General features: G+C 44.3%; 1 protein-coding gene across 3 annotated transcripts in view; it reads left to right on the top strand.

Annotated features, from left to right (window-relative positions):
- Positions 1-19,178, top strand: part of LOC137380038 (chemokine-like protein TAFA-1) — a 563,202-nt gene that overhangs the window by 510,756 nt on the left and 33,268 nt on the right. For 2 of the 3 annotated variants that reach the window (XM_068051560.1, XM_068051561.1), the window contains exon 5: positions 13,251-13,327. The exons of the other annotated variant lie outside the window; for it this stretch is intronic. In XM_068051560.1, the coding sequence (XP_067907661.1) occupies positions 13,251-13,327 (77 nt within the window). The remainder of the gene's footprint in view (positions 1-13,250; positions 13,328-19,178) is intronic. 3 annotated transcript variants of the gene reach the window in all.

Raw genomic sequence — 19,178 nt, 5'->3', positions numbered from 1 at the left:
AAGAAGCCATCCCTCCATCTGAGCCAGTTTAGTGAACAGCACTGGCAGCTGGGACTGGCGCAGGACCCAGGTGTCATGTCAGCTGCCTGAGAAGTGGGCACAGACTTGCATGAAGCATTTCTGGTGATCACATACCACCTTCACCTAGAATGAGAGGATTCCTTTAATGGTAACGTCTGCAGGTAGTAGCCTGGGGGAGGCCTGTTGGCCACATAGGTGCAGTCTATGAACCCTAAAGCCTATGGTTCTCTGGCAATGGTGCTGAACCAATGGCGCTTTGGGCCTGGCTGTGAGCGTCCATCCTGAAGCGGAAATACTCACTGGCCCTCTAGTGCAGGACATCGGTGACCGCCCTGATGCAACGGTGCACTGCTGACTGTGTGACTCCCACTAAGGTCTCCAGTGGGCCCCTGAAAAGCTGCATAGGCATCAAGCTTGAGAACCGCTGCCACATATGAGGACCACAGGCATAGGATGTCCGCGGAAGCCCATGGGCTGCAGATCATCTTCGAGCAGGGCACAGAGACATGTCACCATCCTCTCTAACAATCGCCTCTGACACTGGTGCTCTGACATCCGATGGCATGGCGTGTGGGGCCTGTAGATGCATGGCGAGCTCCCCTTTGGGGCTGCTGCTCACAACCAGGGGCCTCTACATGGACCACACCTGCCTGTTGATTTTGGCTCCAGCGCATACAGATCCTCAGGAGCAAGGGAACACACAATGTAGGATAAATCATACCCATTTCCATGTGATAAATAAAGTTGAACCCTTCTGTTATAACCAGGTGAGAAAGAGGTCCAAGGTTCCCTTTCAGTCTTCACCTGGTCTTACTGTAACAGGCTTTTATTTTTAAACACACAGTGTTTTTACCTCCCCCTTGGTGAAACCTTGTTCACCGCTTTCCAATTATAAGGCAAAGAAACCAGCACAACAGGTTTTTTCAGGTTTAAAGAAGACAAGTGAAATTCATTAAATTTAAACTTAAACTCTAATTCGGTTAACACCTACAACGCGCCCAAGCTAGCGTGCATACGCAATACACGCATACCGATAGGGATAGAAAGAGCAGAAAAAAAATAAAGTGGAAAAGTTTGTGGCAATCTCTGAGAAGTGTTTTTTGTTACTGTCCTTTGAGCTTGCTGTAGAGTCCTTGATTGTAGGGAGATCTTGCTTTTTTTTGGGGCCCAGTATTCTTCTTAAACCTTTTTCACCATAGGAGACCTCTCTCTTGGGGTTCATGTGTCTTCAGAGGGTTTTGGAGTTCCGTGAGAAAGAGATGGGAGCAGACAGAGAGGCAGGAGGTCTTCTTCAGTCCAGGAGCATTCTGCTTTCTGCCAGTTCAAACACTGTCTCCGCAATTTAAAAGAAGACCCAGACTGCCAAGCAGGATAGTCATGTGACTAACTGGTTTGACCACGTCTGTTTGTGGATTGTATTGGAGCAGGGGATAGCTCCTTTGTTCCACACACTGTCCGTTAAATATGCAAAAATGTCTTTCCAGCCGGGGCCTGGCAACCCCTTGTCACAGGCCTTCTCTTCTTCCCAGCAACAATTTGAAATTTAATGTCCATGTGGCGAAATTAATAATGCCTCATCCTTGGCATGTGGGGGCCTGCATGATACCTTCATTTATTTATGGCTGGAGTATTGTGTCCAATTCTGGGCACCGCACTTTAGGCAGAATATGAAGGTTTTGGAGAGGGTACAGAAGAGATTTACTAGAATGGGTCCAGGGATGAGGTATTATATTTATGTAGATCAACTAGAGAAGCTGGGGTTGTTCTCCACAGAGCAGAGAAGGCTAAGAGGCGATTTGATAGAAATGTTTAAAATCATGAAGGGTTCGGATAGATTAAATAAAGAGAAACTACTTCCAAGGCTGAAGGGCCAATAACCAGAGGGCACAGATTTAAAGTGATTGGCAAAAGAACCAGAGGTGACATGAGGAAAAAAAAATTATTCAATGAATAGTTAGAAATGCACTGTCTGATAGGATGGTGGATACAGATTCAATAGTAGCCTTCAAAAGGGAATTGGATAAATACATGAAGACGAAAGACATTGCAGGAATATGGGAAAAGAGTGGGGGAGTGACACTAACTGGATTGCTCGTCAAAGAAGCTGGAGTTGACTTGATGGGTCAAATGGCCTCCTTCAATGTTGTACTATGCTATAATTCTATCATGGCACAACCTTCTTTGGGAGAATCCACAAACAGTATTTTTAGTACCAATTTTAACTGGAGGCAGTGAGTGAGGGCATGAGAGCTGAATGGAGTGTGAGCCTAGGAGATTTTAACTCACAACCATCATTTGCATGGTCCAACTGACTTCCATTTGACTTCACCGGGAGTGACAAAATTGCAAGCTGACAGCATTGATATTCATGGGAGAAGCCCAAAAAACTGGACCTCATCACAGTAACTAATGAACTAGAAGGGGGGGATTCGGAAAGCCTGTGATTGGAGGTGGGGGGAGAGCTGGGGAAGGGGAGGCATGAGATATTCTTGTGGGGCCAGGAGAAGCAGGAGATCTCCTCCTGGTCCACAAGAAATCTTTACAAATTAAAAACTAACCTCACTTACCTGGGCCTCCGGTGGTCAGAATGCTGGGTGCTGCCAGCTTCTGCTGGCAGGTTTGAGACTGTGTGGGCCTTAGTCAGACCCACAGTGAAAATGGCTTGCGCACCCAATGATGTGAGTGGGGCAAAACTTTGCCATTGAAATTAGGCACCCCATTGCTATGGGGCAAGTGTAAACTGGTAAATGGAGATGCAATGCAAACCCCTGCCATTTTAACTCCTGTCATTTTAAACCCTGCCATCTTAACCCCTACTCTGCACATCATTCTCACCTGGCAGGCTGGGTTAAAATCAACCCTGTTGTGTAGCGCAAGCTGTTCTGAAAATTTCATATTAGACACGTGGAATTGTCTTCTTCACAGCTCAGCTGCCTTGATTTAGTGGCAATAGACTCAAATGGATGGGAGACTGCAGATTAGATGAATTGAACAGGAGGCAGCACTAGCAGCAAGTCAGGAGTAGGAAAATCTGAACTCAGTGTCTTTTCACTTTGGTTTCTTGTTTTCTTGCCTGCACTTACATTTCTTATACTGCTTTACTTTTTTTTTCTCTTCTCTCTTTTCACTGTCCTGTTTTCCCTCCCTTTCTAACACATTTTTTGCCATTTTATCCTCTATGTCCATATACTACTTTACAGTATTTGTGCTGTTACATGGTGAGATGCAAGGATAGGAAAGGAGCAGGTTGCTGAATCCTAGGGCTGGATTTTACCAGCCCTTTGGAAACAGGCTGGGAGGAGGGAGGGGTTTGCATTTTCCCCACGTAATATTTTTCCCTGATGTATTTGTTGCTAAAAGCAATTTTCATTTTACAGATCATCTTGCATGGATTGTCATTAACTGTCCTCATGAGGAGGGAAGTTCCTCATGGGAGGTTGAAAACAGGGGGCTGAATTTTCCCCATGGAGGCAGAAAACTGGAGTCAGGACTAACCACTTCCAGTGGGAAAATGATTAAAATCACGATTTTCACAGGGGTGAGCCCTTAATTGGCATGGAGACAGGTTTCCAGTCTAATTAAGGGCAGCAGGCAGGCTCTCAAAACTGTCGGGCAAATCAGAGGCCTTCTAGCTTCGAGAAGCACCCGGCTACAGTACAAGGTACTGGGAGGGCGCTTCAACAAGAAGATGCAGTCTCAGCCATTTTTTAAATACTTTAATAAAGAAATACAAAATGCAGCCAGGCCACCACTGTGGTGGGGTCAAGGGAACCCCTCTACAGGGCAACCTTTGACCATAAACCCAACCAGCCGGCAGGGAGGGAACATGATCGGCACAGACTGCAACCTATCAGACTACAGCAGCTCTGAAGCATACCATTCAGAAAAGTTAAAGTAAAGAAGCATCAATTCTGGCTCCCTGCAAGACCTATCTTTGCCCCCTTGGATAGACCATGTACCAACCAGTGGAGTGCACCCCACAGTTTGATAACCATTTATATAGTGAGATCACATATACTATATGTAGAAGAATTCTATTATCACACTGATGCTAATAGACATCTGTAGTGTGCAATGTACAAATTTTTAAAATCTATCCATCAACACATGTTAAATATCATCAGTGCAATGAGAAGCTTTTTATGTTGTCTGATACAATATAAATGATATGCATGGAGTTCAGATGGTTGAAGATCTCAAGCAGGTTTATTAAACAGCTAACTAATATATCCAGTATAGAGCTAACTATTAACAGAACTTGCCTCTTGGTGTTACAGCTAGAGTGTGACTGGCGCGTAGTCACATGACTGCATTCTGGCACTTAGTTCATTCGCATGCTAAGATCTTAAAGGGCCATCACTCTTTAAAGGCAACCACACAACAATCAGCTATCTAAATTTCCATTTACGTACAATTCGTCCATCACCCACCCCTCCCCCACAAAAAATCAAATATTAACTTCTTCAAACGTCACAAATGTGTGGTCATTGTGGAGAATGTTGTCCTAAAATTAGATAATGGAAGGAGCTGAATTATCAGCGGCACTATATGAGTATTAGGGTGGTTGTAGTACAATCATTTTGTCTATGCAGCATCAAACATGAAATAGAATGGTAGCTGCAGTATGCGCTCTGCATTAATGTTCTGTTGGCATGTCATGAGGACATCAGAGGTGTTAAATGAATACAAATCTTTCTTTATAATTGGTTTATAATTTCTTGGTTTCTCTCTCCCACCATTCTTAAATAATGGAGTGGCACTGACAATTTTCTAATCCAAGGGAAACATTCCTGAATCAAGAGAATTTTGTAACATCATGATTAATGCATGCACAATTTCCTAACCTTTTAACACCCTGGGGTGGAAACCATCAAGTCCTGGAGATTTGTCTGTCTTTGTACATTGGCACTGATGGGAAGAAAAGGATGCAATTCATCTGAGCGGTGCATGAAAATAATTGTCCCATTTATTGAGAATAATCATCATGAAATAATAATGGCATAAATTGGAAAGCTGATTACTAATTGAGTTTTTCTGAGTGAGCTATTACAATAGTAAGGGAATAGTGAAACTCAAAATCTAGGCATCTAGACTTCCCCATAGGCAGTAAATATATTGCCCAAATTATGAAAACTCCCTGATGGTAATGTATCACTGAAGCAGTATAACAGGGTAATTTGGGGTTGACTTATATAACCAATTTTTAGGTACTTACTTAGAAAGAGGGAAGATTATTATTGACAAATTGAATTTAAAGATCAAATTTAATTTATAGCCTTAGCATGAAAATTTTACAACATTCTTTTTGTATCAACTCATCTGTCATGGTTCCTTTATCCTAAAATCATTTGATAATTGAGAACATAGGAACAGGAGTAGGCCATTCAGCCCCTCGGAATTGTTCTGCCATTCAATTAGATTATGGCTGATCTGTACCTTAATTCTATTTACCTGCCTTAGCTCCATATCTCTTGATGCCCTTGCCTTACAAAAATAATACACTGATTCTAAATACTCAAAAGTTAATATTGATTATTTCATTTCTGAATGCTATAATTCATCAGAATTTATAAGATGTTTTATTTGAAATATCCCTGTAGACCCATATTGAAATGGGTGATTTCTCTCTTAGAAAATTCATAATTGAATCACTGTAATAATTATGTAGTATTTCTTCATGTTAGATACAGATATTTGACTATAAAATATGTCCTAGAACATTGTCTAGCAGAATGTCAGAGGTTTGCAAAAGCCAACATTTGCAAGTTGAATTTAACATGAAAAAAATTTGAGCAAAATTGCTGGAAAAATGCAAACTTTGAAAATCAGGCCAATATCTCATTCAATATTCGAGAACCAATCAGAAAAGGTGTAGCACAGGTTCCAGCCTTTTTCATTTAATCACCTAATGCTTCATGACTGCTTCTCTGCAATAAAACAGTAAATACTGAAAAATCACAGCAGGGTCTATCTGCATCTAAAAAAAAAACGTAATATTTTAGGTGGAGATTGTTTATCTTACAAAATTTCTCCACATGAAATGTTAACTGATCTTTTTACAGGCACTGACAGACCTGCAAGCATTTCCTGTGTTTTGTTATGATTTCCATCTATTTTCAATTCTATTTTCTTTCTAATATGGCTCTTTTGTGAGATGTGACCGAGGACATGTATTATTTGATAGAAGGTCATTCAAATGTCCATGGATTCCCATCTACATACCTTTGTCTTTTCACTGAAACAGTTTACAAGTGAATGTATCAAGGAATTGCAGGAATGTAGTAGGAAGGTTCTATTGGGATTTCAGAATCTTAGATCGTCACTCATAATAATTCATTGAATGTTTCAAGGCATGTCAGTTTTTGGTCAGGTTGTATTCTTTGAGGTACCCTACTCAACATTGCTACTCAAAAGTCATAACCTATTGATGCATTTAACTTAACCAGGATCATTTTTAATCTCTCTTATGGATTCTGCAAGACCAACTGGTAAGAGATGAGGTATGCTGACACTTACTGGAGACAGAAAGACCACCTCTATATTCATAACAAAGGAACACTGATCCAATATGGTGTCTAATGACTGTTATAAGTTTTGCATTTCAGTTGATTGCAAAGGACCACATTATGGAAAGAGTTGAGGAATTGTAATCCAGCGTGAGATGAGGTGGTTGGTGTGATTTCCATCATCACAGACATTAGTTTACCTATCATGATTTCATCTAGTAGTAAACGATGTTCCAATGGGGCCAAGGTACTGTAGAGTGAACATACATACTTTTTTTTAAACACTTACAAGTAACATTTTATGTGAATTGTGAAAAATTAAAGTGTGTATTTTCCTTGTCGATCACTTGAGATGAAATTCATCAATTACTATTTTATAAATATCCATATGCTTGTTCACAATAATGTGTGAAATTTCACTCTCTATACTGTATTTACACTGCACATTTCAACAATTAATAAAGTATAAAGTGTAGCGGGTACATTTTATACACTGCTTCTGATATTTAAAGGAAGCACAGCAGAGAAAAAACAAGTTCTGAGCAACATGCTGGGTAATTGGTATGCATTAAATATCTCGTTTTACTTATGGTTATTGCATTTAATTATTGAACTCCAGATGCCACAATGCTCAGCTGAAATTTTCATTTTGAACAACTGCTGGGTATCAGGTTAAATGAGTTGTCGTTTATATCAGATATACAAATTACTAAACAGGGTTTGAAGAATTAGTGATGATAAACTACTCTGCAGATCTATAGGATGCAAAATCATTAACAAAGAGCACTGGACACTTTAATGCAACATTGTCATTTTCCAAGCATTTGTTTAAATATTATAAAGCATGATTTCAAAGAAATTCTCCAGAGCAACTGTGGCAGTTTGTGCTAAATATAAATCATTGTAAAAGAATTTAGGGGGTTAAATTAGATAGCACCTGAAACAGGCATGGGGATTACAATGTGCAATTAACCCGCATCAGTTGATTGCAGTGCGGGAAGTACCAACTTTATTCTGCCTGCGCATTTCAATGATTTCTGCATCCAGCCAGTAGTAACCACTCTGTTCATTGGCTGGACACATTGGGCTGAATTTTATTTCGTGGCGGCGCACTTTGAACTTGGCGGCATGTCTGCATTCGCCGGCCGCCGCCGAGCCCCTGCGACATTAATCGCAGGGACTCATTTCCATAGAGGCCGCCCGCCGCCCTCCCCATATTACATGGGGAGAGGTGGGACACTCGGCGCTGCGAGAGAGTTTTTGACAGTTGTGCAGCAGATGCTGGGGCTCTATTTTAAGCACCCCAGCACCTGCTTCCTGACAGCTGTCAAAGAAATACTCATCTGACTGCCGAAGAGTGGGGCTGCTGTCAATCTGGCAGCAAAGCAGAAAGTGCTGCAGAAATCCAGCAGGTCAGGCAGCATCTGTGGAGACAAGCAGAGTTAACTTGACCAAGTTCACAGACCTGAAAGCTCAATATTCTGCTGCCTGTAATGGTAGACGCAAAGATGTTGCAGATGTGGACTGCTGCACAACAGGTGAATGAGGGTGCTGTGTGGCGTGCAGAGCCCACGGTGGTTCCTATGGTGTGGAGAACCTTTGAGCAGTGTGGCGCTGCAATGCATCCCTAGCTCACTGCATACCCTGCATGCGGTGCCTGGATGTTTTCTGTCCTCCCATGTGCCTTCCCTGCTGTAAGACCTCAACGTCATCATCGTCCGAGGATGATTCCTGCTCATGTCTCTCCTCATACTGCAAGGCCTCCCCGCAGAGCACAGCAAACAGCAATGATGCAAGCTACCCTTTCTGGTCTGTACTGCAGGGCACCACCCGATCTATCCAGGCAGCAGAATCGCATTTTAAGCATGCCGATCGCCTGCTCAGTGGTGGCTCTTGTAGCTCCGTGGCTGGCATTGTATCGCTCTTCTGCAGCAGTGTTGGAGTGTCTCACCGGTGTCAAGAGCCATGTCTGCAAGGAGTAGCCCTCGTCTCCAAGAAGCCACCCCTCCATCTGAGCCATTTCAGTGAACAGCAACGGAAACTGCGACTGGTGCAGGATGAAGGTGTCATGGCAGCTGCCTAGAAAGTGGGCACAGATTTGCATGAATCACTTCCGGTGATCACAAACGAGCTGCACTTTGAGTGGAAGCCCTTACAGATTACGTATTCAGCTGGAGCCTTGATGGCCACATGAGTGCAATCTATGATCCCTTGCAGCTGTGGGAATCCTGTGATGGAGCCAAAACTGGTGGCCCTCTCGGCTTGGCTTCCAGGGTCTGTCGTGAAGCGGATATAGTCACCAGCCCTCCGGAACAGGACATCGGTGACCTCCCTGATGCAGTGGTGCACTGCTGACTGTATGACCCCCACAAAGGTCTCCGGTGGGCCCCTGAAATGATGCAGAGGCGTAAAAATTGAGAGCTGCTGTCACTTTGAGGGCCACAGGCATAGGATATCCCCTGAATCCACTGGGCTTCAGGTCATCATTCAGCAGGGCACAGAGATGTGTCACCGCCTCTCTCGACATCTGCAGTCGCCTCTGACACTGGCGCTCTGACATCTGCAGGTGTGTCATGCGGGACCTGAAGATGCGTGGCAATCTGTAGTAGCAAGATCTCCTTGGGTGCTGCTGCTCATGACGGAGGGCTAGGTTTGATGCAGCGCATATGGATCCTCTCAAGGAGCGCATCAATGAATATAGGGTGAACCATCCCCATCTTCAATTCAATTCGGTTCCTTCAATGCTTCAAAGGTTACTGACAGGGCAGAGATTGATGTTGAGTGGAACATCAGGTGTTTTCATGCAGCAGTTGTGTGGTATGGCATAACATTGCCCATCTTAGCTCCCACTAAGAGTGGCACCACATGACCACATAAAGATTGAACATGCAGCATAGATTGACCCACAAGACATATAAGCTTCACACGTCTACCATCTCTGGCACTCTCCCCACATACAGGGTGACTCAAGTGCCATTGCTCCTTCAATGACAGAGGCAGTCGATGGCACAGAGCTGCCAACCATTACAGAGGGCGGAATCACAGTGGCTCCCTTCGGTAATGCAGAGTTACACCCCTGAATATCCCCCCTCCCTCCTCCCTTAAGAATGCAGTTAGACCCCTGAATAACAGAACTTACCTTTGCTGGTGACAACTTCTGCCTCTGAGGACCCGCTGGCTTTTCAAATTGTGAACGGGACAGCTCGTGACGGCCGCCCGTTTAGAGAAAAATACGGAAGTGTCAATGGAGGGGCAGCGGACTGCATAATCAGCAAAGATAAGTACCGTTTACCATATGCTAACTGTGGTGCTGCTGCTGTGCGGGGGGTGGGGGGGGGGTGGTGGTGGAGGCCGCACTGAGGTCCCACCGCCGCCAGTAATATGCAGCGGGCCCTTCTCAACGTGGCGGGTCCAGGCAGGCCTCACTCCACAGCACTTTACCAGCCCCCGCGCCGTGACCTGTGGCATCGAAGGGCCAGTAAAATTCAGCCCATCATCAGGGAGCCAATATCATGAGTGACTAGCACCACTTAAAGCTAAAGTAAAAAGGGAAAATTACTGGAAACACTCAGCAGGTCAACGAGTATTTGAGGAGAGAGAAACAGAGTTTTAATGTTTCAGTTCAATATCCTGTCATCAGAACTCAGTATTTTGCATGCAGTATTTTCAGCAATATTTTGCTTTTGTACCACTTATAGCTAGCCTGCAGCTCTTAAAGGGGTGGTGCATTGCGGCTGGAGCAGGTCCTGGGAGTCATTGTTGAAGGGAATCTGCCCTGGGAAAGAGTGGGGAATTCCACAAGAGGGGAGAGAGCAGACTCTCGTTTTCAGCAACTGTATTGGAAGTCTTGGTGGTGGAAGTGGAAAGGAGATCCTACATCCGTAGGGAGGATGGAGGCCCCCAGAAACACAGTCAAAAAGCAGTGGAAGCAGATAGTTGTGGAGGTCAGTGCCAGGAGTCAAGTCCCCAGAACCTGGATGCAGTGCCCCAGAAAGTTCAATAACCTCATACGTGTGGTCAAGGTCAGTAATTGCATCTTCAAATGCCATATCCCAACTGAACCACTAGTCTCAGACACTGCTCAATTCACCACATCCCCAGCACTCACCAATCAGGGCTCATACCTAACATTCATATGCTTCACTTCACCTTCATACACTTAGCACTGTTGCAAGCCTCACACCCACATCTCACAGCTTGCATAAGCTGCCAGTTATTCAACCATGACAGCCACATCAACCAAACAGATTGCATGACACTCACTGGTACACTGCCTTCTTTTTTTACATGACAAGGTGATGCACAACCAGAGGCAGCATGAGATAACCGGGAGGGGTGGGCACACCTGCATGTCCTAATCCTCATGGAGGAAATGGTGTTGGCCATTACTGGGATGCCCATTGCTGAGGCCATCCCACACTTTCATCTGATTTACAAGCTGCATACAGTGTAAACATAGACCTCATACATCACCTCCCCCCACCCCCCGCCCCACACCCCACCTCCCTACAACACAACTTACCCTTGTGTCTTTTTCATTTCAGAAACCCAAGAGGTCCAACCTGACCAGGCAGTGGAGGAACAGCAACAAGAAAGTGATGAAGACACAGCACCAGCACTTGATTTCACACTCACAGCCACCAGCTCAGATATTGGCACTGCACTTATCTTAGAGGATAGCATAGAGGCACGATTTGCTGGGACTGCCTACAGGAGAAGGATAATGGGTCTTCACAATGAAATGTTTGGAGCATTGGGAAGCCTGCCAGAAAGCCTGTGGTCATTGTCAAGGAGCATGGAGGAGTCCAGCATCAACATGGCAAAGGGCTTTGCTCAGAACTTGGAGCCCATCCTTTCCGGTGTGGAACTGGTAGCCAACTCTGTTCACACACTGGTGGACCCAATCATGATGCAGTGTCTGATGGCAGATGTTGCAGTTTCCATTGCAGGACAAGCAGAAGCCACCCAGTGTCTGTGTGCTGCAGTGGAACCTCAAACTGCTGTTATGTAAGGTCAGCTTGCTGCCATACAAGTTCAGAGTGCTGTCATCATGGCTGTGGATTAAAGTGTGCGAAAGGGGCTTGCAGGGTATTGCAACAGTCCAGCAATCTGTCCTCAAAAAGATTACTAGGATTGCTGCGGCGCTGCTCTGGGGGAGTGGCAGTGGCTGCATGGAGCACAAACCTACTGTTCTCTCTCAGGATGACAGCATTTGTCCTCGCACCACTGCCACTCCACCGGTGCTGTTGCCTATCAGCCAGCTAACCCAGACTGCTGCCACCCATGCTGAGATGGGACAGTTCACAGCCGAGCCTTTTGAGACCCAGAACTGCTTGAGGTTGTCCTCCAAGACTATCGGTAGTCTCCTCAACTGAAAGCCTTCCACCAGCCATGCTGCAGCTACTGGGGCAGCACTGCATAGGAACACTAGCACAGCCAAAGGCACACTGATGACGGGGACTAAGGGACTGCACAAGGGTGACTAGTTTACTTTTGGCCAGAATATGGCATGTTTTCATTTATAAATTTGGTTTGGAGAGTTTATTTTGTGGTGGCTTTGTGGCCAAGTGGATGCTGAGATGGTCAGTAACAGGGAGATGGTAAGATGTGGGACTGTTGGTGAATGGAGAATTGAGGTTGCAGTTACTGGTATCACACTTGAATGAGTCCTTCAAGGACAGCCAGGCTAGAAAGGAGATGACTAGATTGCCTCCTCTCTTCCTCTTCCTCTTCCTCCTCATCCTCCTTCTCCTCCTGCTGCTGCTCTTCAAACTGTTCTAGTACAGCTACAACACTGACATCTGTCGGACAAATTGGAAAATTGTCCAGGTAGGTCATGTCCACAAAATGGACAAATCCCATCCTGTCAATTACCGCCCCATCAGCCTACTCCCAGTCATCAGCAAAGTGATGAAAGATGTTGTCGACAGTGCTGTCAAGGTCATTCCTCCATCACCATCAAACCAGGAGGCCAACCCTCATTTAATGAGAATTTTTTTTGTGGGATGTGGGCGTTGCTGGCTAGGCCAGCATGTATTGCCAATCCCTAATTGCCCTTGAACTGAGTGCTTGCTAGGCCATTTCAGAGGGCATTTAAGAATCAACCACATTGCTGTGGGTCTGGAGTCACATGTAGGCCAGACCAGGTAAGAACAGCAGATTTCCTTCCCTAAAGGGCATTAGTGAACCAGATGGGTTTTTACAACAATCGACAATGATTTCATGGTCACCATTTGACTAGCTTTTAATTCCATATTTATTAATTGAATTCAAATTTCACCATCTGCCGTGGTGGGATTCAAACCGATGTCCCCAGAGCATTAGCCTGGGCTCTGGATTACTAGTCTAGTGACATAGTGACCACTATGCCATCACCTCCCCCTAAATGTAGAAGAGCAGCATCAGGCATACCAGAAAATGAGATGCCAACCCGGTGAAGCTACAACTTTAGGACTACATGTGTGCTAAAAAGAGAAAGCTGTGCTCCAGAACCAGCCACTAGCTAAACTATTCCAGTGCAGCTATAACACGGGCATCGTCCCAACAATGTGGATAATTACACAGATATGTCCTGACCACAAAAGGCAGAATAAAATCTATCCCAGACAATTACTGTCCAATCAGCCTACTGCCAATCTTCAGCAATGTGATGGAAGGAGTAGTCAACAATGCTTTCAAACAGCATTTACTCAGCAATAACGTGCTCACAAATGTTCAATTTAGGTTCCGTCAGGACAACTTGGCTACAGACCTCACTACAGCCTTGGTCCAAACATGAGCAAAGGAGCTGAATTCCAGAGGTGAGGTGGGAGTGAGTGCTCTTGATATTAAGGTACCATTTAACTGAGCATGGCATCAAGGAATAAAACTGAAGTCAATGGGAATCATGAGGGAAAGCTCTCCACTGGCTGGAGTCATTCCTAGGCAAAGGAAGATGGTTGTGTTTGTTGGAGGCCAATCATCGCAGCCCAGGACATTGCTGCAGAAATTCCTCAGGACCGTGTCCTCAGCCCAACCATCTTCAGTTGTTTCATCAATGACTTTCCCTCCAAGATAAGGTCAGAAGTGGAGATGTTTGCTAATGATTGCACAATGTTCAGTTCCATTTGCAACCCTGCTCGCATGCAGCAAGACCTGGACAACATTCACGTTTGGGCTGACAACTGGCAAGTAATATTCATGCCACACAAGTGCCAGGCAATGACCATCTCCATCAAGAGAGAATCTAACCATCCATTCAATGGCATTACCATCACCGAATCCCTCACAATTAACACCTTGGGAGTCACCATTGACCAGAAACTTAGGCTCACCAGTCATATAAATACTGTGGCTACTAGAGCAGGGGGTGCCCAGCATGTCAGTGCAAAAGATAGGGCTGAAGCATTTGCAACCATCTTCAGCCAGAAGTGCCGAGTGGATGATCCATCTCGGCCACCTTCTGAAGTCCCCAGCATCACGGATGCCAGTCTTCAGCCAATTCGAGTCACTGCATGTGATATCAAGAAATTGCTGAACGCATTGGATATTAAAAAGGCTATGGGCCCTGACAACATCCTGACATTAGTACTGAAGATCTGTGCTCCAGAACTAATCCCGCCCTTATCCAAGCTGTTCCAGTACAGCTACAACACTGGTATCTAATCAACAATCTGGAAAATTGTCCAGGTATGTCCTGTCCACAAAAGGCAAGACAATTTCAATACGACCAATTTTTGCCCCATCAATCTACTCTCACTCATCAGCAAAGTGATGACAGGTGTCATTGTCAGTGCTAGCAAATGGCACTTACACAGCAATACTCTGCTCACCGATGCTCAGTTTGGGAGCTGCCAGGGTCAGTCAGTTCCAGACCTCATTACAGCCTTGGTCCAGACATAGACAAAAGAGCTGAATTCCAGAGGTGAGTTGAGACTGACTGCCCTTGACATTAAGGCCTTTGACCGAGTGTGGTATCAAGGAGCCCTAGCAAAATTGAAGTCAATGGGAATCGGGGGAAATGTTTCCACTGGTTGGATCCATAACTAGCAAAAAGGAAGATGATTGTGGTTGTTGGAGGCTGCACCATTTAATAAGATCCTGGCTGATCTGATCTTGGCCTCAATTCTACTTTCCTGCCTGTTCCCCATAACCCTTGATTCTCCTATATTTCAAAATTCTGTCCATCTCAACCTTGAATATATTCAATGACTCAGCCTCCACAGCTCTCTGCGGTAGAGAATTCCAAAGATTAATGACCCTCAGTGAAGCAATTCCTCCTCATCCCCATCTTAAATGGGCAACCCCTTATTCTGAAACTATGCTCCCTGGTTCTAGATTCCTCCTCTCAACATGTACACTGTCAAACCCCCTCAGAATCTTATATTTTTCAGTAAGATCACTTCTCATTCTTCTAAACTCCAATGAGTATAGGTCCAACCTACTCAACCTTTCATCGTAAAACAATCCCTTCATCCCAGGAATCAACTTAGTAAACCTTCTCTGAACTGCCTCCAATGTATATCCCTCCTTAAATAAGGAGACCAAAACTGTACACAGTACTCTACAAGTGGTCTCACCAACCCCATGTGTTGTTGTAGCAGGATTTCCCAATTTTATACTCCATTCCCCTTGCAATAAAGGCCAACATTCCGCTTGCCTTGTTAATTACTTGTTGTATCTGCATGCTAAATTTTTCTGATTCATATATGAGGACACCCAGATCCCTCTGCACTGCAGCATTCTGCAGTTTCTTTCCATTTGAAGAATGTTTTGGTTTTCTATACTTCCTGCCAAAGTGGATAACCTCACACTCGTCCACATTATACTCCATCTGCCAAATTTTTGCCCACTCACTTAACCTATCTATATCCCTTTGCAGAATCTTTGGGCAGGATTTCACAAGGGGCTTCAAGACCCCAACACTGGGATGAAATGGGGGGTCCCAAGAACCCGCTTGTTGGCGGTGGGACTAGCTCAGCTATTTTCCCGGAGACGGTTTCCTAGTTGGCCTCCTCCAGGCATACTGTCCAATTAAGGACACTGGGCGGGATGTAGACGCTGACAACCCAATCAGAGGGCTGGCAGCTCTAGAGCCTCGACAGCCCACTGGGCGAAGTGGGCACTTGGAGAAGCAGCTCGGAGATTGTATTCAGAGAGGTAAGTACAAAAATAAATATCCCGAGAGGCCAAGCAGGCAAGCCCATCCTTTTCTAATAATAATTGTTTTAGGTTCTTCCCTTCCTTTTGCCCAGATTTTCTATGATTGTTGGGATGTTTTTAATGTCTTCTACCATGGAGACAGGTACAAATTATTTGTTAAAATATGGCAAAGAGATGAGGTCAAGGATCGTCCCTGATCTTATTGAATGGTGGAGCAGGCTTGAGGGGCCGAATGGCCTATTCCTGTTTCTATATCTTATGTACTTACATTCTTATATATTTTGTGGATTTATAATGACTCCAGTGAGATTAATCATCCAGTATTATAAGGCCAAAAAATGCTTTGTACCTACAAAATGACTTCCATCCCTAAAGCAACAAGTATCCCAAAAATAAGAAATAAAAACAAGAAATGCTGGAACCACTCAGCAGGTCTGGCAGCATCTGTGGAAAGAGAAGCAGAGTTAACATTTCGGGTCAGTGACCCTTCTTCGGACCCTTCACTGACCCGAAACGTTAACTCTCCTCTTTCCACAGATGCTGCCAGACCTGCTGAGTGGTTCCAGCATTTCTTGTTTTTATTTCAGATTTCCAGCATCCACAGTATTTTGCTTTTATCCCAAAAATAAGACTTTTGGTCAAGTGAATAATTTGCATTAAAGATTATATGTAGAGAACGATGTCCCGGATTTGCTGGCACTGTACATGGCCATATCACTGCAGTGCTGCAGCCTTTGTATGCATTTGAAACTATATTGACACATCATTTAAATATTTATGTAGTGCCTCGCTGCAACGTCATTTTTCACTGAAGCATAGAACGGTAAATTCTGCAGTAAATTAGTGGCATTTGTTATTTATGGATATTACAAATTTCCAAGATTCTCATAAGTGGTATATACGTTAGAAGAAAAGGAAAAATAAATCAGTTCTTCATTTTAGGTGCCCTGTGGATTGATAGTGGTCTATGCAGAATATAGGGCTGAATTCTGAGTTCTCACCGCCGCTCCCCCGACAGCGAGCGAGAAAAGGGCGGCCGGCACGCACAGGCCACATGCTGCTACGAGCTGTGATCTTGAGCGTGGCAGCTCATTTAAATATGCAGGGTGGCCGGGCCCCCAATCACGTGGCAGGGGCGGCCTTGGCGATGCCATGAATGGCGTCAGCTGTTTCTGCGCAGGCGCTGGTGCCATATTTAAAGGACTGCCAACCCTGCTCAGAGACTGCAGAGTTGCCCCCATTTCTCCACCCCCCCCCCCACACTGCACCAACAATAAATGTTGGCCCCATTCCCTCCCCACGACATACCAACATTGCAGAGTTTACCCCTTCCCCACCCCCCATGACTGCACAAGTGCAGAGGTCACCCCTTTCCTTCCCCCCCCACTAAAAATGCAGAGTTGCCCCCGTTTCTTCCCCCCCCCCCCACACACTACAACGAAAATAAATGTTGGCCCCATTCCCCCCCAATACACCAACATTGCAGAGTTGACCCCTTCTTCCCCCCCACTGCATAAAGTGCAGATTTGGCCCTTTTCCTCATCCCGCCAACTGCACAAAGTGCAGAGGTCACCCCTTTCCTCCCCCATCCCACACTAAAAATGCAGAGTTGACCCTGTTTGCCCCCTCCCCCCCACTACATTAAAAATCCTGAGTTGCCCCCCCTTCCCCACCTCAGTGGCACCACCTTTCCCTGGACAGGAAAGTGACAGCGTGTGAATGCTGCCCATCTCATGGAAGATCCGGATCCAATGGTAAGAGCGTGAGGAATTGTATTTAAATGTATTCATAAAGTTTATTTAAATATTTAAAGTTGGGTCCCGTTGGCGAGCGATGGGGGGGCCGCCACGGACCCTTGCCTCCACTGGGAAAATCGTGCCCAGCAATCCCTGCATTGGGCTCCATGGCGGGCCACTGCCGCTCCGATCATCTGCCCCTGGCCCCTGCCATGGAGCCCGTCGTCGGGCGCTGAACAAAATTCAGCCCTGTAATTTCTTTCTCACAAAAACAACCATATTAATATCATGTGTGCACCTACAGCCAGTTCTTCAGTTTATTGTAGGAAATTGTAACCTAATCAATAGCATCTGTGTCCTCCTTCCATATGGAACCTCAATATATGGTTAAAAAAAAGGAATATTAATTCTATATGTTGGTGTACACACATTAAATACCACTTCAGAAATATTTCTTGAAATAGTAAGACATGTCCACCTTAATATCTTATTCCATAAACGCCATTTGGATGTTTGGGGTAAAAAGATTTGCAACAGCGTACACCCACAAATCTACAGATCAGAAAAGGTTAATAGAAAAAGGAGAATGATATAACAAGTTCTTAAAATTATATTAGCAATCTGCCTTTTTTCATTAACTATGTTATTTTTGTAGAAAGCTAATGGTTCTGATGTTGTCAGACTGATCTGCTACCCATCTGTTTAGTATGGGTGAGAAGAATATAAAGCATTAGGTTAACATTAAAGAAAATCTTTGGGTTCCAAATCATATTTAATTTTCCGTCTGCAGCTTGAACTGCCATGACATCATCATCCAGCAACAAAAGGTCACTGTGCTAATTGGTCCTCTAAAAGTAGTTAATGGTGCTTTGAAGTAAGTGGTGAACATCCCTTAAAACCTTGCTTTACTATGTAGATAACGTTGAAAATAGATCAGTGCTGAGAATTAATATTTTGTGTATTACTTATAAATTGTCTGAAGTTTGGTGATTTCCTTTCATTGTTGCCTGCAGAGAGTTTCTGTTGAATACGCAATTCAGTACATTTCTAAAATAAACTGTAATATCTTCAAACTGTAAAAAGCTTCAGCCAACATTGACTGCTCTGTCGAACTCCTTTTCCCCAATTCAATCCCTTGGAGGGTTTTCACAGCTGTCAAAATGATCATCTGACCAGAACTAATTCTGATGAGATGTTTGTCTGGATTTCCAACCATAGACTTTATCTTGAATGACAATTTGAGAGAACTGATCACTGCCAAGCTTCCTCATTAATACTCCGATCAGAGTTGTTGCTGACAAGACTTGTCAGTTCCCTGCTGTTCCTCACTTTCCACTAGGAGGAAATACTGTAATCAGGGAAATGTTACCACAATTCTATCACAAACTCTTGGTGGTACATTAATTAGTGTGTCTGTGTCTCTATGTTCTGTGTGTGTATCTACGTACATGTGTGTAGGAAATTGAGGGTATATGATATACTTTATACTTATCTACAAGGCATTTTACTATTCAGACAACATCTTTATCTGTGAATAAGATTGATGTGGTTCAACTGAACTACTTATCCTGCAAGTTATAATTTTTCATTTCCTCACTCCCTTTGTTATTAATTTGTATTTATTTATTTGCTTTTGCAAGTAGAATTTCATACATTTATAGATTAAGAATGAAGAATTGAAAAAAAGGTTGCACGTATTTTAATGTTTAATAAGAACACCTGGCAAGAAGGTGTTACTTTTCTTTATTTAAATAGCAGCTAAAATATTTTGCTG

This window comes from Heterodontus francisci, chromosome 19 (genome assembly GCF_036365525.1).
Source record: "Heterodontus francisci isolate sHetFra1 chromosome 19, sHetFra1.hap1, whole genome shotgun sequence".
Taxonomy (NCBI): domain Eukaryota; kingdom Metazoa; phylum Chordata; class Chondrichthyes; order Heterodontiformes; family Heterodontidae; genus Heterodontus; species Heterodontus francisci.
Note: the sequence above shows the minus strand (reverse complement) of the source record. Positions and strands in the feature narration are given on the sequence as shown.